The sequence below is a fragment of the Thamnophis sirtalis genome, unplaced genomic scaffold, assembly GCF_051295495.1.
Source record: "Thamnophis sirtalis isolate CommonGarterSnake01/CBP01778 unplaced genomic scaffold, rThaSir2_p1.2 scaffold_11, whole genome shotgun sequence".
Taxonomy (NCBI): domain Eukaryota; kingdom Metazoa; phylum Chordata; class Lepidosauria; order Squamata; family Natricidae; genus Thamnophis; species Thamnophis sirtalis.
The window spans coordinates 24,271,896-24,296,596 of NW_028261391.1; the positions used below are offsets into that span (position 1 = coordinate 24,271,896).

Consider the following 24,701-nt stretch of genomic DNA (forward strand, 5'->3'; position numbering starts at 1 on the left):
TAGAAGCCTACTGGGAATCAGCTCAGCAGCTAATTGAGCAGTGATTTTACACATTATAGTAATCCAAACAGAAGCTATTAAAGATATGAGACACCATGATCAAGGCATCATAGTCTGGGTATGAATGCAATTGCTATACAAGAGGAACCTGTGCAAAAGTCTCTCTGGCCATGGTTCCAGACAGATCATTGATCAGGAATATCCACAGATTGTGTCCCAACACTAGCCTAAAGGTGAGATCGCTAAGAGGTGGCATGATAGTTGAGTTTCAACATTTGAGGGATTGTTACAGAAAGGAAAATGAAGATTTATTATTCTGAAGACAGAGTAGGAGGGACAATGAGTTGAAGCTCTGAAGAGAGTGGTCTGAAGTGAAGATGAGCAAGAATATCATCAAGGAGTAATTTTCTCAGAGAGTAACAGCAGTAACTTGTCTTTGGGGTTTCTTAAGATGTTGGCTATTTTTTGATCAGTGTTCTTCTAGGCTTCTTTCAGAAACTTCCTGAATGGTATCTTTTTAAAACACATAATTTTGAGAATAAGAATATTTGCTTAGTATTTACCCTCCCTTTCAATCTGCGTATACTTTCATGATATAACCATGTGCATAGTAAGAGATTGCAAATCTACTCCTAAAAAATGTAAAATCCCACTTGCTTTGAGCTCAACTTCTAGTACAGTGTTTCTCAACCTTGGCGACTTTAAGTCCATTGGACTTCAACTCCCAGAATCCCCCAGCCAGCATAGCTGGCTGGGGAATTCTGGGAGTTTTAAGTCCAGGACTTAAAGTCTCCAAGGTTGAGAAACTCTGTCCTAGTCAGTTTAGAAGTGTGCAGCCATTGCTTTCTTCTGACTTACTGGTTTTAACTAATGAAAAATTGAGGATCCTGACCGGATGGTAAGATTATTGAATTTGTGAATATATAAGATTGCTATCCTTGCACAATTTCTGGAGTGTTCTGTAAATACAAGAAATTTATACTTTTGAAACTTGCATACTTAACAAGTGTCTTTAATACAGTATTTATGTCCATGATTAAAAATATAAATATTTTGATATGTAACAAACCATATTCTCTATGTTTTTGTCCATAGGTTTGGGAAAATGAAGTTGAAAGTGGTTTATTCACTCATAGCAATAGGCGTCGTCATCATTATTATCTTAGTCTTGAGTTTCCTAAATAAAGGAGAAAAACCCACAGAATGTAAGAATTCTTCCCAGAAAAATGGTAAAGAGGAAGGTGGTCAGCATACTGGCAGCCAAGTATTTCAAGATTTAACCCCAGAAGAGATAATGCAAGTAAAAAGGTATTTACAGTCCAACCTGGGAGTGCCACTGGTAGAGACACCTCAAGCCAAACCATCAGACAACTGCATTCATTTCATAACTTTGCAGCTCCCTCCCAAAGCACAAGTATTACAATTCTTAGATCATCAAGGATCTCAGCCACCACGAGAAGCTCTGGCTGTGGTCCATTTTGGAAATCAGCTGGACCCCAATGTGACAGAATTTGTGGTGGGTCCACTTCCAGACCCAACGTATCATGAAGATATCACAGTAGAAAAATATGGAAGGAAATTGCCTTATTATCAAAGGATGGTTTTGACAAATGAGTTTCGTGAAATCAATAATTTCTTAAAGAGAAATGAACACCCGAAGGCTCCAAATTTCATGCAACAGGTTCTAAATTACAATGGAAGCAATCTTCGGTATGGCAGACAATTGCCACCAGGGCTAAAATCAGGAGATCGCAAAATATGGGTGAGCCATTTCCAGAATGTAACTGGCCCCTATTTGCATCCAGTTGGTTTTGAGGTCCAAGTGGATCATTGTAGCTTGGATGTTTCTGAGTGGAAGGTAATAAAAGTGTTCTATAATGGACAATACTTTGAAGATATGGAAGACCTAGAGAGGCAATTCAATATGGGAAAGGTTAGAGTAGACAAGGTTAAAGAAGCCCCTCTTGATGGGGGCTACTCTTCATTGAAGCAGAGGGTGCCACCAAAAGATCCAGGCCCTTTGCAGTATGAACCTCGTGGACCACGCTATAGGATTCACAAAAATCATGTCACTTTTCTGAGATGGAGTTTTGCATTTGGAATTGATGCAAGCAGGGGTCCACGTATCTTTGACGTCAGGTTTAATGGAGAAAGAATAATCTATGAGTTAAGTCTGCAAGAAGCAAGTGCTATCTATGGCTCCAACAGTCCTACTTCCATGTTGACCAGATACATGGACATCAGCTTTGGACTTGGTTCCAATATCTTTCCACTCACCCAGGGAGTAGATTGTCCTTATTTATCCAGTTACTTGGACTGGCATTTTTTCTATGATACTTCATTGCCTGTTAGCCGTAAAAAGTCAATCTGCATCTTTGAGCAGAATACTGAGTTACCCATACGACGACATTATGAAAGCATCCAGTCTCCCTTTTATGGAGGGTTGGCAGATTCAAATCTGGTGTTTCGGACTATATCTACAGTTGGCAACTATGACTATATCTGGGATTTTATTTTCCACCAAAATGGAGCTGTTGGTGTTCGAGTCCATGCCAGTGGGTACATTCAAACTTCATTTTACTTTGGAGATGCCGAAGACTTTGGCAATAGAGTCGAAGAATGGGTGTTGGGAACAATTCATACCCATAATATTCATTTCAAGGTGGATTTGGATATTGGTGGTAAGTAGCAAAAGTGTTACTAACTTTCAAGGAAATTATAGGTTCTTTGTCTCAATTTGCTTTCTTACAATTATTTTAATGATTGTAAGTACTACAATGAAGAAAAACTCAACAATATGCTTCCAACGTGGGAGGAACATAAGTATTATTTTTGAAATGTTCTTTAACACTTAGGTGATGAGATTGCTTAAAATCATTCTTTTTTTTTCTTTTTTCATATTAGGATTTTCTTTTTTTAAATTTATTAATCCATTCCATGGTCCATTGGTCCATGGAATAAATTTTTTTTTTGTTAATCAAGGATATTTATTTCATTACTTGGTTTCTAACAAAACTGTCAGAATAAGATAAAATCAGTGACCACTCAACAAAATATGATGGCATAAAACTCTAATAATTATCTGTTCATATATTTCTGGGATTTGTAAATGTGAAATGGTTCTAAAATCAGCAATTGGAAGTGTGGGTATTTTGCATGCTAATGCAAAAACTATATAAAAATGGTTGGTACCTTGGATGCAATCCCAAAACAACTAGAGCATGACTTGAACACCATAGGCATTGACAAATTATCAATTAATTGCAAAAAGTAGCTTTACTCGGAACAGCTTCCATCTTGCAATGATACCTGTAACACCATCAAACATTCAGATCTACCTATGCCAGGTACTTGGAAAGGACTCAATAAGTAGACAAAAATGCCAAATGCAGTCTCAACGTCTGGCTGACTATGTGACAAACTATAATAATAACAACATAATGGTCCTGAATTAAATTGTAAGCAAGTTTCCTTCTCAAGTAGAGATGATTAATAAGCAGAAAACCCCTCTTTGCTAATATACAAAAGCATTGTCATGGAAAGGTGTGAGATTGTGTTACCTGGTGCTGCGTCCAGGCTTCAGTCTGGCAGCTGACAGCTGCTGTTCCTGTTAGCTGAGCTTATGGTTAACTTTAAATGTTAGCAATAAAAACTGTTTACTTTTACCATGTGTCTCGCCTCAGTCTGTAAGTCCCCTTGCACTGGGACATAACACATAGCTTGCAAATATATATTTAAAAGATGGGAAGTTAATATGTTCCCACCTTGTTTCAAGTACATATTAGCAAATAAATAACCTCATAGAAAGGTTTGTTCTAATAAACTGTTACTTGAAATATTTCAGTTATGCCAAATCTTTAATTCAGCTTGATCATTTTGGTATTTCTTTGTTTATTAATATTTGCAGTGATTTTTTACACTGACATATTTGGATCATATTACATCTGAAAAATTAATTATGCGTACACATAACAATTTCATCCCTTTGTCAGCAAACATTTATGGTATAAACAATTTGATTTTAAGAAACTGAAAATGCAACAAGAATGTTTTCCTTCATCAACAGCTACTCAAAGTACTGACTGTGCTACTTGTTTCCTTTCTGAGGTGTGGAAAATACCCTGGTTGCCAATGACATGGCTTTTGAGACCTTGCAGGCTCCTTGGAGCCCAGAAAATAAGATCCACCGAATGAAAATGGTTAGGGAAGTTTTGGACACCGAGAACAAAGCGGCATTCCGTCTCCATGATGACATGCCCAGATACATTTATCTGGCATCCAACTGCACCAATAAGTGGGGCCATGACCGTGGCTATCGGATCCAGACAGTTAGCTTTTCTGGAGACCATTTGCCAGAGTCAGATCCAATGGAACCAGGCCTAAGCTGGGGTCGGTAAGTGACTGATTTCTAAGAGTCAAAGTAAAATGGATTCATCCATGGCTTTCGGTTTCAGCACCTTGAATAAGATAGGCAGGAATTACCAATTTTAATCTTAAAGAAATCTATATTACCATTTCTGCTTTCTTTAGCCAATTGTAGATGATGTGATACTCGATGTCTCTGTCCAAGGATATTCCCACACCTGGTCAGAGAAAGGCAGAGTGATGCTACCCAGCTGCCAACCTGTACTGTGATTGGACCATGTCACTGAAAGTTTTTCTACTTTCTCAAAACAATCAATAACATGAGCCAATCATAATAGAGGCTGGCAGGTGGAATGCATCACTCTGGCTTCCTCCTTGGTTACCAAGAAAAAATATGTTGTTTTTTGCTACAAGTTCGCCTCTATCTCAATTACCCCCTCTCTATCTCTCAGCTCCAGTGTGGCAAGACTGAAACAGTCAAAAATGGCTTCTGTCAGGTCAGCTTCAGGACTGACACTGGAAGTGTTTAAAAAATGATAATGCCCAAATTTTGCTAAAAAAGACACTTCCAGTCCCAAGATATAAACTACAGCATATAAAGGAATGAAGTGTTGTCCAAATTGCAGAATTTCCTCAAGCTCACATTTCACACTTCTAATCATGACAGGCCAATTAACTCCCTGGAACTTGGTTTTATTAACAATTCACTACTGGATTGTGTAATAAGAAGCAGTTCCTTTGACAAAATTTTGTATGTTTGGGCTTTGATCTGCAATCATGTTTGGAAGAATAGTATTACAATGTTCCATTTTTAGGAAACTATCCTCAGTCTGAGAGCTCTTCTTGAGCTTGATCTAAGACAAATGCTACAGATTATTGGAGGATAATACTATCTAGCAAAATAGGCCTTACAATTTTTCATTTACTCCAACATATCCCAAAGTGACCAAGAATAGATAGATAGATAGATTGTTTATTTATATACCGCCCTTTTCCCTGGGGGGACTCAGGGTGGCTCACAATCAAAAGGGAAGGGGGGACAGACTTTTACATATAAGACAGTACATGATTAAAAACACAACATTCATACCATTCAGGCGGGTAACAATCTTTAGCCCCAGGCCTGACGGGATAGCCAGATTCTAAGGGCTGTGCGGAAGGACTGGAGGGTGGTGAGGGTACGAAGCTCCACGGGGAGATCGTTCCATTGGGTCGGGGCTACCATCGAGAAGGCTCTCCTCCGCGTGGTGGCCAGTCGGCATTGGCCAGCGGATGGAACTCGGAGGAGGTCTAAACGATGAGATCTAATGGGTCGTATGGAGGTGATCGGCAGTAGGCGGTCTCTCAAGTACCCAGATCCGCTACCATGAAGGGCTTTATAGGTGGCAAGTAGCACCTTGAAGCGTATCCGGAGATCGACAGGTAGCCAGCGCAGCTCGTGGAGGATAGGTGTTATGTGGGTGAAACGCGGTGCACCCACGATCGCTCGCGCGGCTGCATTCTGGACTAGCTGAAGTCGCCGAATACTCCTCAAGGGCAGCCCCATGTAGAGCACATTGCAGTACTCCAGCCTAGAGGTCACAAGGGCCCGAGTGACTGTTGTGAGAGCCTCCCGGTTTAGGTAGGGGCGCAACTGGTGCACCAGGCGAACCTGGGCAAATGCCCCCCTGGTCACAGCTGATAAATGGTGTTCGAAAGTCAGCTGTGGGTCCAGGAGGACTCCCAAGTTGCGAACCCTGTCTGAGGGGTATAATGTTTGACCCCCCAGCCTGAGAGATGGAATATTTGCCAAATTGGCGGGAGGGAAACACAACAGCCACTCGGTCTTATCCGGGTTGAGTACAAGTTTGTTAGCCCTCATCCAGTCCCTAACAGCTTCAAGTCCCTGGTTCATCACGTCCACCGCTTCATTGAGTTGGCACGGGGCGGACAGATACAGCTGGGTATCGTCTGCATATTGATGGTATTTTATCCCGTGCCGCCGAATGATCTCGCCCAGCGGTTTCATGTAGATGTTGAAAAGTAGGGGAGACAGGACCGAACCCTGCGGCACCCCATATGTTAGGGGCCTAGGGTTCAATCTCTGCCCCCCAACTAACACCGACTGCGACCTGTCCGAGAGGTAAGAGGAGAACCACTGCAACACAGTGCCTCCCACCCCCACCTCTCGCAGTGGTCGCAGAAGGATACCATGGTCGATGGTATCGAAAGCTGCTGAGAGGTCAAGGAGAACCAGGATAGAGGCGTGGCCTCGATCCCTGGCTCTCCAGAGGTCATCGGTCAATGCGACCAAAGCAGTTTCTGTGCTGTAACCAGGTCTGAAGCCAGACTGGAATGGGTCCAGATAGCTGGCTTCCTCCAAGGCCCACTGGAGCTGAAAGGCCACCACCTTCTCAACAACCTTCCCCACAAAGGGGAGGTTGGAGACTGGACGGTAATTGTTAAGAACGGCTGGATCCAAGGATGGTTTCTTCAGGAGGGGTCTCACCACCGCCGCTTTGAATGCGGGGGGAAAGACCCCCTCCCAAAGGGAGGCGGTAACAACTGCCTGGATCCAGCCCCGTGTCACCTCCCTGCTGTTGGCAACCAGCCAGGAGGGGCACGGGTCCAGTACACATGTGGAGGCACTCACAGCTCTCATGGCCTTGTCCCAAATCCCAAATCAGATAAGTTTTGAGATTTATGGAAGTAACTTTAAATTTAGACAAAAACTATTGAGACGTTGATTTTTAGTAAATGTAAACAACATAAATAATTAACGATGGTATTGTGAAATACATTTTTAAACTCTTGCTATCGTTTCAGCTAGAGCCATATCTTGAGTACAAAAATCTGACTATTGGTAGCTGTATGTGTCTTTCAAATTGCTCTGATTGAATAATTAAAGAATCAAAGCCTTGTTATTATAAATTTTTACACTTGCATGTCAGGGCATAATTTGAAGTGCTGATTATAAAATTTTGTTTTATAATAAATTTTAACAAAAAAATGCCCTATCTATTATAGTGGGCAGTCATGGAATAGAAGGGCCATTATATTACCCTTCAAGACTTATTCCTGGAACCATAAACTCTTAAAGAAGAAACATAATAATGAGTAAACCTCAATCTCTGCAATTCTTCTTGTTTTGCCTTATAAGTTATAAGCTAGCTGTTACCAAGAGGAAAGAAAATGAACCTTTCAGCACCACTGTCTACAATCAGGTTGACCCATGGAATCCTCCCGTGGCTTTTGCTGACTTCATAAACAATGAGGATATTGTCAATGAGGTAAGTGATGATGAACTCCACCTAGCAATAGCAATAGCAATAGCAGTTAGACTTATATACCGCTTCATAGGGCTTTCTGCCCTCTCTAAGTGGTTTACAGAGTCAGCATATTGCCCCCAACAACAATCCGGGCCCTCATTTTACCCACCTCGGAAGGATGGAAGGCTGAGTCAAACCTGAGCCGGTGAGATTTGAACAGCCGAACTGCAGAACTGCAGACAGCTGAAGTAGCCTGCAGTGCTGCATTTAACCACCTCGCCACCTAGGCTTTTCACCTAGCACTGAAGCACCTTGCAGGTTATTATCCCACAACCTGGTTACTGTCCAAATGCATTGGAATTGAAGTCAAACGTATTTGGAAGACATCAGAATAGAAAGGTAGCCTGTTGGACTGTCACCTGAAGCTTACTAGGGAAGTAGGCTAATGCTGCTAAAGGTTTTAGAAGAACATTCCCTTAGGGAAAAAATAGATATTCAAATGTCTGCTCAGAGGACAATGTAAATTTTTCTGCATCAGGCCTCAGTTTTCCTGTTTGCATTCTTGTTAGCTGAAGTAATGGGACCTTGAAAAATACACTGAGCCAAACTTGCATGCATGGGATTTATGCCTTACTGTTTGCATTTGTTTTTTAATGGCTTTTTAATACCATGACTAATAAAATTTTGCAGAATGGATCAAAGGTCTTTGCTAACAATTTTGTACTCCCCGTTTTCCATTTCTACATATCCCAAATTCTGAGTAGGCAAGCATAAAATTATGTTGTCAGATTATCCCAGATTTTACTACATCTGCTGCTTTAATGAATAAACCTGGTCTCTCTGAATCTGCTTTTCTATCATTTTCTATTTAGTAGATGTTGTATCTAAAATGCCACAATGATATTGTCCCCTTTCCTTTCCTAGGATCTGGTTGCCTGGATCAATGCTGGTTTTCTCCATATTCCACATGCTGAGGATGTACCCAATACTCCAACCCTTGGGAATGTGGTTGGCTTCTTCTTGAGACCCTACAATTATTTTGATGATGACCCTTCCATGTATTCTCCAGATAGTGTTTATTTCCACCACCTTCAGGACCCGACTTCCTGTGCGGTGAACCAACTTGCATGTCTGGCAAAAATAACTTCATGTTTGCCCATTTTTCCTTCTTTCACTTATGAGGGTTTTCAAAACATGACAATTTTCTAATGCCTTCTTTTTGACAGGTGACTTGGAAATTGGGAACAAACAATGAATGTATATTATAGGTGTTAATACTAAGGTGTTACTTTCCTCACTAGTCTTTTACGATGTTCATTTTATTTATGTATATGTGCCAATTACTTGTGACTCCTATAACCTCGAATAATGAATGTCAGGAATGACACCATTTTGAAGGAGGAGCCAACGTCGCAACAACACAATGTGCGGTCTCGACTGTCCGAGACCGCCATTGACACTTTTGCTACTGGATGGTCCAGCAGGACCTAAACCATCCTGGAGAGATGGTGATCAGGAAGACAAAGCCTTGCTGGTCTCAGGGACACCACAAAGTCCCTGATTGACCCAAGGGAAGTGCTTCAAGCTGGTGGCAAACAAGTAGCCCCCAGGCTGACAAAGTCAGAGATGGCTCCGGAAGGAAGGAAGTGAAAGTGAGTCCATCGGGTGAGGTTTTTTTTTTACTCTGGGAAAGATTGCCCAAAGAATTTTTTTTAAAAGATAAATTAGTCCTTTAAGTAAAAGAATAAAGCAGCGAATTTAATTCTTATTGGACTGCCTTGGAAAGTTTTTATTCTTTCTTGTAATGATACTTTGTGGATTGAAGTGATTGCAATGTTTCCTGTTCCTCCGCTTGAAGTGAATGGATTTTTTCCCCCCACTATTTTTTACCACCTTATTTTTTGGCTTAAATTAAAACTCTCTTTTTTATTTTAACAAATTCTCCCTTCCATTTGTTATTAAATCCCACCACAGACAATTAAAGATTTTTGTTTTCCATAAAATTGAGAAAACGTATGAAAAAGTGGAATCTGCCATTCGGAAGCCAGAGTCTGAAGTTCCTTCTTTGAAATAATGTATCCTTTGTTCATTCCTATTTGATCTTACTGACTTTGTAACTGAAGGATCTGCAACTTGATTACAAAATTTGATAGTCAAGGGCACGAATTGCTTTTTGCAGGTGCTCTTGGAAAATATTTTGGCTAGAGAAGGAAAAGGAAAGAAAAAGATAGAACCCTTCTCCTTTGAAATGTACAAATGAACTTGTGCTTAAGTTAACCTAATATATATACACAAATATAACAAAGACAACAGTAAAAATATTGGGTTTCTGTCGTGATGGACTCTTGTGACGAGCCGAAGGACAGATGATGGAAGCAGTTAGCTTCCTCCCATAATTGGGGCTTACCAGGGGTTGTAAAAAAATCTAATATATATATATTAGACATATATATATACATACATACATACATACATACATACATACATACATACATACATACATACATACATACATACATATATATATATATATATATATATATATATATATATATATATATACACACACACACACAAAAGAAGCTTGGAAGACTAGAGTGGTAGTGGCTATCAGACTCCTCTTTTCTTTTTTTCTACTTCATTTTTTTGGGAAAAAATGGATCACTATCCAGATGAGGAAACCTTAAAATTTTGAAACATCCTGGCTGGAATTCAAAATATTTTAGAAGGATTTGGGAGATTTGAGAAGAAGTTGGATAGACTATTGTTTATCACAGAAAAAGATGATGGGGTGGGAGCGGCAAAAATTAAAGAAGAGAATGAAAATATAGAAGATATAGACAAGACAATAGATGAACTTATTAATGGAGCAAATATGGGTGAAAGAGAAAAGAAGGGAAGATGGAAAAGTGAATTTGACAATTTGGAGCTTTATCCCAGATTTCAAGATACAGGAGGAAAAAAAAGGTTGATAATGATGGAGAAACGTATTCAGAAATAAGTTTGACAACCAAAGACAAGCTAATGTTAATAACAATTCAAAGGCAACGAGACTATTTGAGAGATCTTTTAAGCAATAAAGTGTGGAAATAAGTTTATAAAAAATTTATAAAGGAGCTGAAAGGAGAATTGGCACAACAATTGACAAGAGACATACGACTGTTTTGCCACTGAAAAGATACAGGTTGATAATGAAAGTTGATGATAAAAAGTTAGCGAATTTTTGGTGATTAATAAGTAGGGATTTTAGTATTTTGTAGATTGTTTTAGATTATCATTGAATGTTTATTTGTTAACATATAATTAACTATGACAATAATAATGAAATGATAACCTTAATTAGTATAAGTAATCTGGTTATAAATTGTAAATTGGGACTTGGTGAAAAGACCTATAAATTTTGTTAATAAATTTTTGTTTAGATCTTGTTATAAAGGTATAATTACTTTGGGTCTGAAGAGAGGAGATGTGATATAAATACAAAATAATTTTTTCGTTAACTACAATGGATTTTTTTGGTGATTAATAAGTAGGAATGTTAGCATTTTGTAGAGAGTTTTAGATTTTTATTAAATGTTCATTTGTTAACATATAATTAATTATTATAATAATGAAATGATAACATTAATTAGCAAAAATAAAGGATATAAATTGTATTTTGGGACTTAGGGAAAAGACCTATAAATTTTATTAATAAATTTTTGTTTAGAGCGTGCTATAAAGGTATAATTTCTTTTGGGCCTGATGAGAGGAGAGGTGATAGAAATAGTAAATAATTTTTATTTAATTACAATAATAAGGTTTTTATGGTTTTATGGTTTTATTAGAATTTGTAGGCCGCCCTTTTCCCTGAGGGGACTCAGGGCGGCTCACATAAAACTGGGAAGGGGGGGAATACAAACATCAAGATAGAGACATATCATAAAATGGTAGGCAACATACATTCATCATTCGGGAGGGGTAACTATCCTTATCCCCAGGCCTGACGGGCGAGCCAGTTCTTCAGGGCTATGCGGAAGGCTTGGACGGTGGAGAGGGTACGAATCTCCACAGGGAGCTCGTTCCAAAGGGCCGGGGCTACTGCTGAGAAGGCCCTCCTCCTTGTGGTTGCCAGCCGACACTGGCTGGCCGATGGGATACGGAGGAGGCCTAGTCTATGGGATCGTATTGGTCGCAGGGATGTAATTGGCAGAAGGCGGTCTCTCAAATATCCAGATCCACTGCCATGTAGGGCTTTATGGGTGATTAATAGCACCTTGAAGCGCATCCGGAGATCGACAGGCAGCCAGCGCAGCTCGCGGAGGATAGGTGTTATGCGGGTGAATCGAGGTGCACCCGCAATCACTCGCGCGGCTGCGTTCTGCACTAGCTGAAGTCGCCGGATGCTCTTCAAGGGCAGCCCCATGTAGAGCACATTGCAGTATTCCAGCCTGGAGATCACAAGGGCCCGAGTGACTGTTGTGAGAGTCTCCCGATTCAGGTAGGGTCGCAACTGGCGCACCAGGCGAACCTGGGCGAATGCCCCCCTGGTCACAGCACAATAACAAGGAAATGTTAATGGACAATGTGTGTGTGTGTGTGTATGTATGTATGTATGTATGTATATGTATGGGTGTGTGTATGTGTATGTATGTATGTATGTATGTATGTGTGTATATATATATATATATATATATATATATATATATATATATATATATATATATATATATATATATATATATACTTACATATACATATACATATACATATACATATACATATACATATACATATACATATACATATACATATACATATACATACACATACACATACACGCACGCACACACACACACACACACACACACACACACACACACATATATATATATATATATATATATATATATATATATATATACACACTTACATATACATATACATACATATACATATATATTACTAGTAAAAGCAAATTGGATATAAGCTTTAAACTGTGAGTTGGGGGAAAAGGGGAAATGCTTAGATATTTTACTAACTGAATTTGTTTCAGAATATGTCATAAAGGTGTAATGTTATTGGAGGTTTATTTAAACTGCGAATGAATGCCAGTAGGTGGCTGTGTCTTTAAATACAAATGATTTTAGATAAAAACATGTTTAAATAATTGTAATTAAATTAGAATTGTGGTACAGTGATAGTAAAATACATAAATTTTCTTTTTTGATTTAAAATGTACAATTTAATTTGAATGAAGTATATGTAAGGATTGTGGAAGAAATGCACAAAATGTATTTGTAACCAATCGATACGCTTTCTACAAGATGTAACGAAAAATGATTCTTTTTTGTGTTTTTGTTTAATTAAAACAATAAAACTTAAAAAAAAGGAATGACACCATTTTGAAGTCTTCTATGACCTCCCAACCACAGTAATCCTACTTCAAGGCACTCAGCAACATCTTGACACTGTTGTAGTGGTGTAGCCCTCTTTGAGGTGCACAGATGAGCCACAGGGGAAGATGGATACATGTTCCTATTATGAAACAGCATGGCTTTGAGCCTTCTATAAGAACTGTTTATGTATATGTGCCAATCACCTGTGACTCCCATAGCCTCCAATAGACTGGCCACATTGTTGCAAAAGCACAGCCCATCTTGCTAACTGAAGAAGTTCAGAAAATGTGGGTGATGCTTTATCTGATCTGTGACTTTTACATTTTCATCCAACAAGTTCCACTCCCTGAGCCTAAATGACAGAATCTCAGCATGGGACTTTTAAAGACCAAGTTCTTTGAGGTCTTTCTGCCTGGGAAAGTATGGCTTCCTCTCCTCAGCTGCATTGTGAAATTGTAATTGTGTCTGCAATATCTTCCTGCTGTCTAACTTACTTCTCACTTCTGAAGATGGCTTATCCCTCTTCGGAGGAGTGGGAAAAGGGAGCTCAGGGCAGTGTGGTACCTTGGCGATGGATGAAGGCAGGGGTGAGATCCTACCAGTTTAATGGATCTGACATGCGCTGCGCGCATGTGCACAGTTTACAATCTTCTGCAGGAGAAAAACAGCTGAAGTACGTGCAGCTGAACACTTGCTGTGTTCATGTGTGAAATGAGGTGTCCTACTCTGGTGCGCCTATCAGCTGGACTTTAGAAAAGGGAATATAGTATAGCGCAGGGGTGGGCAGGAGGGCCCAGCTGAAAGTCAGAGTGAACCGGTTGACTCCCAGTTGACAGTCGGAGCTACCGATTTGCCCGAATCGGTCTGAACCAGTAGAATCCCACCCCTGGATGAAGGAATGTCTGGATACATGATAGTAAACACTCCACCATGCAGAAGTAGCAGTTGCTTGAGAGGTCAGATGGTTCCTGCCAAATTCTTAGAGTAATAAACTTCATGGCCCTCCTTTCTCCCCTGTACCAGCTGGTAAACATAGCAGAATTATATAATATTTTAAAAAATGATATTACACACATTAAATGATATTGTGCAAGATATTACTACAAGGCATAAAATGTATATTGTAGTTTGCATTTTCCTAGAATTTTGGAAATAGTGAAAAAATTCTTAATTACAACTCTTAAACTATAATATACCATTGAAATTTCGAACATCAGAGTTTTCTTGCAGTGTTTTGATCCCTGACAGGCATGCTGAAATATGTTGTTTTGTAGGCCTCATATACCTTAACAGATGCTTTCACAGAGTATTTTTTCACTCTTGTCTTGATAAACTGTCCACACATGTAGCAAAATGTACTATATCTGCTGGATGCAAGCAACTTCTTGATGCCATTTAAATCAAATATTTCTATTCATATTCTCTTATTCAGCAATTAGACAAACTAAAATGTTGGTTTAAGGCACATGCACTTTTATACTTCTATGGAAACTACAGGATAGACCAAAAAAGTACTATAAAGATCTAAAAGATTCCCAAAAGTTCTGGAAAATTCTGGCTAATTCCAGAAACTTCTGTGCAGTTCTCACAGTTCAAGAATATTCAGGTAGTATACTCAGCATTGAATGTGAATCAAGAATGTTCTCAAAAACAGATTAATTTCAAAATATTATTGTCCTGACTACAGAAGCAAAGTTTTTGTGAAATGATAGCTATTTTCTATTTATTTTAGACATAAGGCACTAGGAAAACGCAAGTTGTACTAAGGAACAAAAATTAAACTGAAATTTGTTATGTAGTGTTATAGAAAGAAGAGAGTAAAGCTGCATCCATAGAGTAAGAGGTAAATTAATATTGTACTTATATAAATTTTAAGATGTTAATGAGGAAAAAAAAATCAGAAGATTGTTTGAAGTTCAGGGAGAGATGAAGCAATTAGCATTAAGAAGCTGTCTCTTATCAGAAGATCCACTTCAGGTGTCTTATTAAAGCAAACATGGTCCCATCCTATCTTATCTTTTCATTTTGGGAATGTTAAAAGTTATCAACCAACCCATTCTACATTCAAATCTGCAATGGTTTGATAAATCATTAACATCATTTAAAAGTAAGCCAAATTAAAATACAAAATAACTGTGTTAGCAAGTACAAAAATACTGCAAAGTTCATATTGGTACTGCAAAGTTCATCCTGTGTGGCCCTCAAAGGTCAGATCAAGCAAGCAAACATACATTTTTTATCATTATTTATAATATCCCTCTCTATCAGGATGCAACAGTAAATAATTATTTGGTATTTAAAGTATGGGAAAAATACATCCAACATGTGGCATAATATATGCATAATCTCAGTGCAAATATTATACAGTTATTAAAACTAAAGTTAACCAATAAGATTTAGTGTAACAAAAATTTCTACTACCTGTCAACTTGTGAAGCATTTCCATGCCTGTTATCAAGTTGACATTGGAGGAGAAGGGGGAGATAATTCCACGCATACCTTCGACTAGGGTCAGATCTCAGATTTCTACAACAGGCATGTGAGGCATGAAATTTTATAGCCTGGGGCAGCACTTCATTGGTGAATGTGATTTATGACACAGACTGAGGGGAGTGGAGACACAGGGGTAAAGTTCAGCCACCATTCAACGGAAATCAAATCTGACTCCATGGCAGGCAGTGCCAAAAATGTTGCTCCTAATAAATGACTGGATTTCTTTTGAACTTTGTCTCGAGGCTCGTAAATTAATTAGGACATCTTTTGGAAACCTCACACTACCATTCTTAGCATATGCTCACAACCACTTCCTTCCCAGTTCCTCCAATCAATCTGTTTCGTTGAATAAATGTCTTGTCTCAATCCAAACACTCACAAGCATACACACACATAGAAGCGAAATCAAGTCCCACCTGAAGTCCAGCAAGCTTGCCTTGAAAGAGATTCCAAATCCAAAACACCGGACACCATTGTGGTCAGAGGAAGTTCTAAGGTCCAATTGTTTGTCACCAGTCAATCTAGGTCCAGAATCACAATCACAAGATCTTTGGTCAAGGATTAAGGCACCTGGAACCTAGGTTAACAAGCGATTATTGCCAGTGAAGAACCTTGAGTTTTTTGCTCTTATTATATATAAGGAACTCTGATGTTGCTTATTTGGAGAGATAAGACTCCTTTCTTGAATGGACTCTTGCAGAGCACCTTAACTCTACTCTCCTTTGCGCATAATGAGCACTTGCTCTGGCAGGGAGTGGCATCGTAGACTCCCATCTTCTGAGACAGGTGTCTCCCGTATAGCAGACAGCATAACCTCCTTTGCCTGCAGCTGCTTAGGATTGCCTGGCAGTTCTGGAATTGGCTGCTCTCTGTTGATTTCCTTGTAGGAGTCTGAGCTGTCCATGACAATAAACAGGTTTTCCATCCCATCTGAAATGCATTTATGAATGTGTGAACCAGCATGAAGTGGGAGGAAAGAGAAATTCATAACTGAAACCCTGATCTTGAAGTGTATGCAAATGAAATGGAGCAGAAGGAGAAAAGAAAATGGAAAGAAGTCCCTGTCTTGTTATGTGAACAAAACTATACCAAGAAAGGAACTGAAGTTGGCAGGAATGAATTAATTACAGATATGTAAAGACAGGCTCTGTAAAGATTTTGAGATAAGCTGCCAGCAAGGGGAGTTTAAGCACTGAACATGAGCAATTCTATTGACAACTAAGCAGGATAAATTAATATAGAGAATGTTTTTTCTTTTACAAAGTTCACCATTCCCCACCATGGAATATCAAATTCACTTGTAATTCAAAATAACTATTGGAGTTCATATAGTAATAACACTTAGTCTTACATACTGCTTCACAGTGCTTTACAGCCCTCTCTAAGCAGTTTACAGAGTCTGCATATTGCCCCCAATAATTTGAATCCTCATTTTACCGACTTCAGGAGGATGGAAGGCTGAGTCAACCTTGAGCCTGGTGAGATTTGAACTGCCAAATTGCAGGCACCTGGCACTCAGCAGAAGTAGCCTGCAGTACTGCACTCTAACCATTGCACCGCCATGGTTCATATATGTTGGCCACACATGTTTCTAGATATCCTTCAGAAACAGTAAACACAACCACCCAGTAAAAGAAGCTAGGGGATATTTATGAGGAAATGTGTATAGAACTGCTCTTAAATTACATCAATATGAATGTGTTGCAAAGTTCATCTATAACCAGTGGATATTTATTAGGAAAGAAGGTGGAGATCAGTCAAGGGATATGACTAGTACGCCCGGTATGGGTGTATTGGTGCCTGCTGGGAGCACCAGGTACCGTTAAGATATGGTGCTCCGGAGGGCCCACCCGCCTGCCAACCCGCTCTCCTTACCACTATTTGAACTGATTGGGGCTTTCGCGCATGCGCTTGGAATGAGCCGAGGTGGCGCAGTGGTTAAATGCAGCACTGCAGGCTACTGCTAGATCAGCAGTTCAGCGGTTCAAATCTCACCGGCTCAGGGTTGACTCAGCCTTCCATCCTTCCGAGGTGGGTAAAATGAGGATCCGGATTGTTGGGGGCAATATGCTGACTCTCTGTAAACCGCTTAGAGAGGGCTGAAAGCCCTATGAAGCGGTATATAAGTCTACTGCTATTGGAATGTACAGCGCCTGCGCAACGTTCCACTGAGGAGCTGGAGCATCATGGGCGATAAGTATATAATGATCCTTTGCATTTACAAATGATTCCATTTGTAATTTAAGATACCTATGCAAAAGAAAATAGAGAAATAAACAACAGAGATAGTAAAGACAATTTATGGTGATTTGTAATCCAAGAAGCTTTATATAACATCTTTTATGAACACAATATTCTTCTCCAACAACTATTTTGTCTGTTAAGCATGTTCTCAAATCTCAAATGTCATGAGCCCAAAAAGATGCTGTTTCTGGTTTGACATGTTCTTCAAACACAGTCAATGAAATATCTAAACGTTTTTATCACACCATCAAATCATTCAGCAAACTTATTTTAATGAAGATAATGCCTAAACAACTGTTGTTATGTATTTATTTTTCTGCCTACGCAGATGATTTCCCCCTTTTCCTTTGTGAGTTTTACATCATATAAAATCTGCTTGTTCCAGTTTCAAGTCATTATCAAAGAAGAACTGCACAAGACTGAGACTGACCTGAAAGTGGATTAAAAATCACAGGCTACAAGAATATATGGAAATTGATGATATGTAGGGCATAGAAAGGAAGCCTTAATAATTAAAAGGGATAGACAACAAACCTGCATAACTTTCCTATATTGGATTTACAAAGAAGACTTCTTAAAGCTTTGAAGAATTTTTTAAGAAGGGCCAATGAAAAGAAATCAAGTTTTATGAAATTATTTGAAGAGATTAAAGTTTATGACTGTTAAAAGTAAAAAGAAGGAATATAAGGTCAGTATATTTGGTCAAAGTTAAAGATGAAGTACTGTTTTATCTAGTAACACACAACATTTGCTGATTGTGAAAGTTCAGCAAAATGATGAATGACAGGCATTAAGGATTTGTTTATACATAAGAGGTGGAACATGGGGGAAAGAGATATTGTATTTTAAGAGAAGGCAATAAGATACTAAACTTGGTTGTATTTGCTATGAGGGGGGAGACACATCTTTATTGCTGGTTCTGTGACTCAGGCCTGAATTCCGCTACCGGTTTGGCCGAACCGGGCTGAACCGGGTCGAAGGGCCGAACCGGGAGCAACTCATGTCTGATAACAGGACAGAAATCTGTTGAATCTCAATGCTCTTCTAGTCTTCTTTCAGAAACTTCCTGAATGGTATGTTTTCAAAAGACATAATTTGGATAATAAAAATATTTGCATAATATTTACTCTCCCTTTCAATCTACATATAATTCCGATATAATCAACAGTGCATAGTCAGAGATTGCAGACTTATTTCTTAAAAATATAAAATCCCACTTGCTTTGAGCTCAACTTCTAGTCAGTTTAGAAGTGTGCAGCCTTGTATTCTTCTGACTTCCTGGTTTTAACTAATGAAAAAAAAAAGAGGATCCTGAATGGATGGTAAAATTATTGAGTTTGTGAATATATAAGATTGCTATGTTTGCACAATTTCTAGAGTGTTCTGTAAATGCAAGAAATTTATACTTTTGAAATTTACCTGCTTAAAAAGTGTGTTTAATATTTGTGTCCAGGATTAAAAATATACATTTTTTTGAAATTTAACAAACCATATTCTCTATGTTTTTGTCCATAGGTTTGGAAAAATGAAGCTGAAAATGATTTATTCTCTCATAGCAATAGGCGTCGTCATCATTATTATCTTAGTCTTGAGTTTCCGAAATAGAGGAGAAAAACCCACAGAATGTGAGAATTCTTCCCAGAAAAATGGTAAAGAGGAAGGTGGTCAGGATACTGGCAGCCAAGTATTTCAAGATTTAACCCCAGAAGAGATAATGCAAGTAAAGAGGTATTTACAATCCAACCTGGGAGTGCCACTGGTAGAGACACCTCAAGCCAAACCATCAGACAACTGCATTCATTTCATAACTTTGCAGCTCCCTCCCAAAGCACAAGTATTACAATTCCTAGATCATCAAGGACTTCAGCCACCACGAGAAGCTCTGGCTGTGGTCCATTTTGGAAATCAGCTGGACCCCAATGTGACAGAATTTGTGGTGGGTCCACTACCAGAACCAACATATCATGAAGATATTACAGCACAAAAGTATGGACGGAAACTGCCTTATTCTCAAAGATTTGTTTTGACAAATGAGTTTAATGAAATTGATGAATTTGTAAAGGATGAATATCCTAAGGCTCCAAATTTCATGCAACAGGTTCTAAATTACAATGGAAGCAATCTTCGATACAGTCATCAATTGCCACCAGGACTTAAATCAGGAGATCGCAAAATGTGGGTGAGTCATTTACAGAATGTGACTGGCTTCTATTTGCATCCAGTTGGTTTTGAGGTCCAAGTGGATCATTGTAGCTTGGATGTTTCTGAATGGAAGTTAATAAAAGTGTTCTATAATGGACAATACTTTGAAGATATGGAAGACCTAGAGAGGCAATTCAATATGGGAAAGGTTAGAGTAGACAAGGTTAAAGAAGCCCCTCTTGATGGGGGCTACTCTTCACTGAAGCAGAGGGTGCCACCAAAAGATCCAGGCCCTTTGCAGTATGAGCCTCGTGGACCACGCTATAGGATTCACAAAAATCATGTCACTTTTCTGAGCTGGAGTTTTGCATTTGGAATTGATGCAAGCAGGGGTCCACGTATCTTTGATGTCAGGTTTAATGGGGAAAGAATAATCTATGAGTTAAGTTTGCAAGAAGCTAGTGCTATCTATGGCTCCAACAGTCCTACTTCCATGTTGACCAGATACATGGATATCAGCTTTGGACTTGGATCTCATATCTTTCCACTCACCCAGGGAGTAGATTGTCCTTATTTATCCAGTTACTTGGACTGGCATTTTTTCTATGATACTTCATTGCCTGTTAGCCGTAAAATGGCTATCTGCATCTTTGAGCAGAATACTGAGTTACCCATACGAAGACATTATGAAAGCATCCAGTCTCCCTTTTATGGAGGGTTGGCAGATTCAAATCTGGTGTTCCGAACCATATCTTCAGTTGGCAACTATGACTATGTCTGGGATTTTATTTTCCACCAAAATGGAGCTGTTGGTGTTCGAGTCCATGCCAGTGGGTACATTATGTCTGATTTTTACTTTGGTGATGCCGAAGACTTTGGCAACAGAGTCCAAGAAAAAGTGCTGGGATCAATTCATACCCATAATATTCATTTTAAGGTGGATTTGGATATCGGTGGTGAGTAGAAAAATGTTTTTCACTTGCATGGAAATTATAGGTTCTTTGTCTCAATTTGCTTTCTTAAAATTATTTTAATGATTGTAAGTGCTACAATGAAGAAAGAATAATATGCTTCCAACAGGGGTGGAACATAAGCATTGTTTTTGTAATGTTCTTTAACACGTTAGGTGATGAGATTGGTCAAAATCATTATTTTTTTCCTTTTTTCATAATTGTGTTTTTCTTTTTTTAATTTATTGGTCCTTCCATGGTTTATATGTCCATGGAATGAAGCTTTTTGTTAACCAGGGATATTTATTTCATTATTTGGCAATGGACATTTTCTCTTAATTGTAGTCAAATGTGGAGGACTATCTTTACACCCATTTAAAGTTACATTTGTAAATTGGTTTTCAGATGGAGTCAGAACTGGTGGGTGGTGTCAGGACAGAGGAATAAAGCTAAACATCTTTTAAAGAGTATCTTCTCACTCATTTGTTTGTAAGCTAGCAAAATGCAATGGCTAACTTGTTCTGATTTACACAGACTGCCCTAGGAGCTGTTGATACAGTTCTACAGAGGAATTATTGAGTCTGTTTATAATTGTCTAGTTTGCTACAGCAATCAAACAGTACAGATACAGACTTCAACAGATAGTTAGGACTGCAGGAAAAACAATTGCAACCTGCCTACCTTCCATTGAGGACCTGTATATTGCATGGGTCAAAAGGTAGACTGAAAAAATAGCGTATGTAAATATTTTTTATAAGTTTCATGTATTCCCTATTAAGAGTACACATTGTGTGGCCCTTGTTTAACCTCACTGACCTTCATTACTGAAAATTGGAAGTGTGGGTTTTTTGCATACTAGTGCAAAAACTATATAAAATGGTTATATAGTAACCATAAAATGGTAAGCCCAAAAATATGGTTACCATACCTTTAAGAATCAACGAAAGTCCACAAGACATGTTTTACAAATCTTCTCATGTGTGGCCTCACCAATCCTCTTACCAATATGGTCCTCAAATTACTCCAAAATATTAGCTACAATCCTGTGTCTTCAATAGTACACCCAGTCATGTGCTGCATGCTGGCAAAAACATTTGGATTTGAATGTCACAATGAGTTCCACAAAGGCTTGTTAAGTCTGGGGTGTTATGTGATAAGTGTTTGTTTGTTTGAATTCTGTTCTTCATTTTTTCTTTCTTCTAGGGCCAGTTTGGTCTCTCCACAAGTCAGTAAGCATTCCTGGTATACTGGCTTCAGTGCATTTTTATTGCTGTCCTTCATATATTTTTCCAATGCTCAATAGGTAGACAAAAATGCCAAATGCAATCTCAATATTTGGCTGACTATGTGACAAACTATAATAATAACAACATAGTGGTCCTGAATTAAATTCTAGGAAATTTTCCTTCTCAAGTAGAGATGATTAATAAGCAGAAAACGCCTCTTTGCTAATATACAAAGTTATTGCCATGAAAAGATGTGAGATTATGTTACCTAGCTTGCAAATATATATTTAAAAGATGGGAAACTAATATGTTCCCACCTCCTACATATTAGCAAATGAATAAAAGAGACTGAATAACCTCACAGAAAGCTTTATTTTAATAAACTATTACTTGAAATATTTCAGTTATGCCAAATCTTTAATTCAGCTTGATCATTTTGGTATTTCTTTGTTTATTAATATTTGCAGTGATTTTTTACACTGACATATTTGGATTATATTACGTCTGAAAAATTAATTATGCGTACACATAACAATTTCATCCCTTTGTCAGCAAACATTTATGGTATAAACAATTTGATTTTAAGAAACTGAAAATGCAACAAGAATGTTTTCCTTCATCAACAGCTACTCAAAGTACTGACTGTGCTACTTGTTTCCTTTCTGAGGTGTGGAAAATACCCTGGTTGCCAATGACATGGCTTTTGAGACCTTGCAGGCTCCTTGGAGCCCAGAAAATAAGATCCACCGAATGAAAATGGTTAGGGAAGTTTTGGACACCGAGAACAAAGCGGCATTCCGTCTCCATGATGACATGCCCAGATACATTTATCTGGCATCCAACTGCACCAATAAGTGGGGCCATGACCGTGGCTATCGGATCCAGACAGTTAGCTTTTCTGGAGACCATTTGCCAGAGTCAGATCCAATGGAGCCAGGCCTAAGCTGGGGTCGGTAAGTGACTGATTTCTAAGTGTCAAAGTAAAATGGATTCATCCATGGCTTTCGGTTTCAGCACCTTGAATAAGATAGGCAGGAATTACCAATTTTAATCTTAAAGAAATCTATATTACCATCTTTCTGCTTTCTTTAGCCATTTGTAGATGATGTGATACTCGATGTCGCTGTCCAAGGATATTCCCACACCTAGTCAGAGAAAGGCAGAGTGATGCTACCCAGCTGCCAACCTGTACTGTGATTGGATCATGTCCAGTCACAGTATGGGTTGGCAGCTGGACAAAATAACTCTGCCTTCCTTCGACCAGGTGTGAGAATGACCTTGGTTACCAAGAGAAAATATGTTGTTTTGTTTTGTTGATAATAATCAATAAACCTCAATCTCTGCAATTCTTCTTGTTTTGCCTTAAAAGTTATAAACTAGCTGTTACCAAGAGGAAAGAAAATGAACCTTTCAGCACCACTGTCTACAATCAGATTGACCCATGGAATCCGCCCGTGGCTTTTGCTGACTTCATAAACAATGAAGATATTGTCAATGAGGTAAGTGATGATGAACTCCACCTAGCACCGAAGCACCTTATTATCCCACAACCTGGTTACTGTCCAAATGCATTGGAATTGAAGTCAAACATATTTGGAAGACATCAGAATAGAAAGATAGTCTGTTGGACCATCACCTGAAGCTTACTACGGAAGTAGGCTAATGCTGCTAAAGGTTTTAGAGGAACATTCCCTTAGGGAAAAAATAGACATTCAAATGTCTGCTCAGAGGACAACTTACATTTTCCTGCATCAGGCCTCAGTTTTCCTGTTTGCATTCTTGTTAGCTGAAGTAATTGGAACTTGGAAAATACACTGAGCCAAACTTGCATGCATGGGATTTATGCCTTACTGTTTGCATTTGTTTTTTAATGGCTTTTTAATACCGTGACTGATAAAATTTTGCAGAATGGATCAAAGGTCTTTGCTAACAATTTTGTATTCCCCGTTTTCCATTTCTACATATCCAAATTCTGAGTAGGCAAGCATAAAATTATGCTGTCAGATTATCCCAGATTTTACTACATCTGCTGCTTTAATGAATAAACTTGGTTTCTCTGAATCTGCTTTTCTATCATTTTCTATTTAGTAGATCTTGTATCTTAGATACCACAATGATATTGTCCCCTTTCCTTTCCTAGGATCTGGTTGCCTGGATCAATGCTGGTTTTCTCCATATTCCACATGCTGAGGATATACCCAATACTGCAACCCTTGGGAATGTGGTTGGCTTCTTCTTGAGACCCTACAATTATTTTGATGATGACCCTTCCATGTATTCTCCAGATAGTGTTTATTTTCACCACCTGCAGGACCCGACTTCCTGTGCGGTGAACCAACTTGCATGTCTGGCAAAAATAACTTCATGTTTGCCCATTTTTCCTTCTTTCACTTATGAGGGTTTTCAAAACATGACAATTTTCTAATGCCTTCTTTTTGACAGGTGACTTGGAAATTGGGAACAAACAATGAATGTTTATTATAGGTGTTAATACTGAGGTGTTACTTTTCTCACTGGTGTTTTACAATGTTTCTTTTCTCTCTTCTCTTCTTCTTCTGCAGCATTAATGATTATTTTTGCTGCATTATTAGATCACTATGTTCTTTTATTATCTGGGGGAATACCTGTGTTGAAGTTGTATTTTGCAGCTGGTTG

General features: G+C 38.6%; 2 protein-coding genes across 2 annotated transcripts; both read left to right on the forward strand.

Moving 5' to 3' along the window:
- The first annotated feature begins 1,105 nt into the window (after positions 1-1,105).
- On the forward strand, positions 1,106-8,822 carry LOC148043560 (amine oxidase [copper-containing] 3-like). Its single transcript, XM_087726068.1, has 4 exons — positions 1,106-2,681; positions 4,108-4,393; positions 7,505-7,634; positions 8,538-8,822. The coding sequence occupies exons 1-4, from the start codon at positions 1,106-1,108 to the stop codon at positions 8,820-8,822; spliced, it is 2,277 nt and encodes a 758-aa protein (XP_087582194.1).
- A 10,431-nt stretch (positions 8,823-19,253) lies between these two features.
- On the forward strand, positions 19,254-24,471 carry LOC148043561 (amine oxidase [copper-containing] 3-like). Its single transcript, XM_087726069.1, has 4 exons — positions 19,254-20,826; positions 22,714-22,999; positions 23,416-23,545; positions 24,187-24,471. Exons 1-4 carry the CDS (start codon positions 19,254-19,256, stop codon positions 24,469-24,471), a joined length of 2,274 nt encoding a protein of 757 aa, XP_087582195.1.
- Positions 24,472-24,701: the final 230 nt, after the last annotated feature.

What these genes read in the sequence shown, in the direction of transcription:
- LOC148043561 (XM_087726069.1), top strand. Translation starts at nt 19,254, where the DNA reads ATGAAGCTGAAAATGATTTATTCTCTCATAGCAATAGGCGTCGTCATC. An exon ending in CCAGGCCTAAGCTGGGGTCG is followed by an intron (nt 23,000 to 23,415) that starts GTAAGTGACTGA and finishes TTGCCTTAAAAG; the next exon opens with TTATAAACTAGCTGTTACCA. An exon ending in ATGAAGATATTGTCAATGAG is followed by an intron (nt 23,546 to 24,186) that starts GTAAGTGATGAT and finishes TTCCTTTCCTAG; the next exon opens with GATCTGGTTGCCTGGATCAA.
- LOC148043560 (XM_087726068.1), top strand. Translation starts at nt 1,106, where the DNA reads ATGAAGTTGAAAGTGGTTTATTCACTCATAGCAATAGGCGTCGTCATC. An exon ending in CCAGGCCTAAGCTGGGGTCG is followed by an intron (nt 4,394 to 7,504) that starts GTAAGTGACTGA and finishes TTGCCTTATAAG; the next exon opens with TTATAAGCTAGCTGTTACCA. An exon ending in ATGAGGATATTGTCAATGAG is followed by an intron (nt 7,635 to 8,537) that starts GTAAGTGATGAT and finishes TTCCTTTCCTAG; the next exon opens with GATCTGGTTGCCTGGATCAA.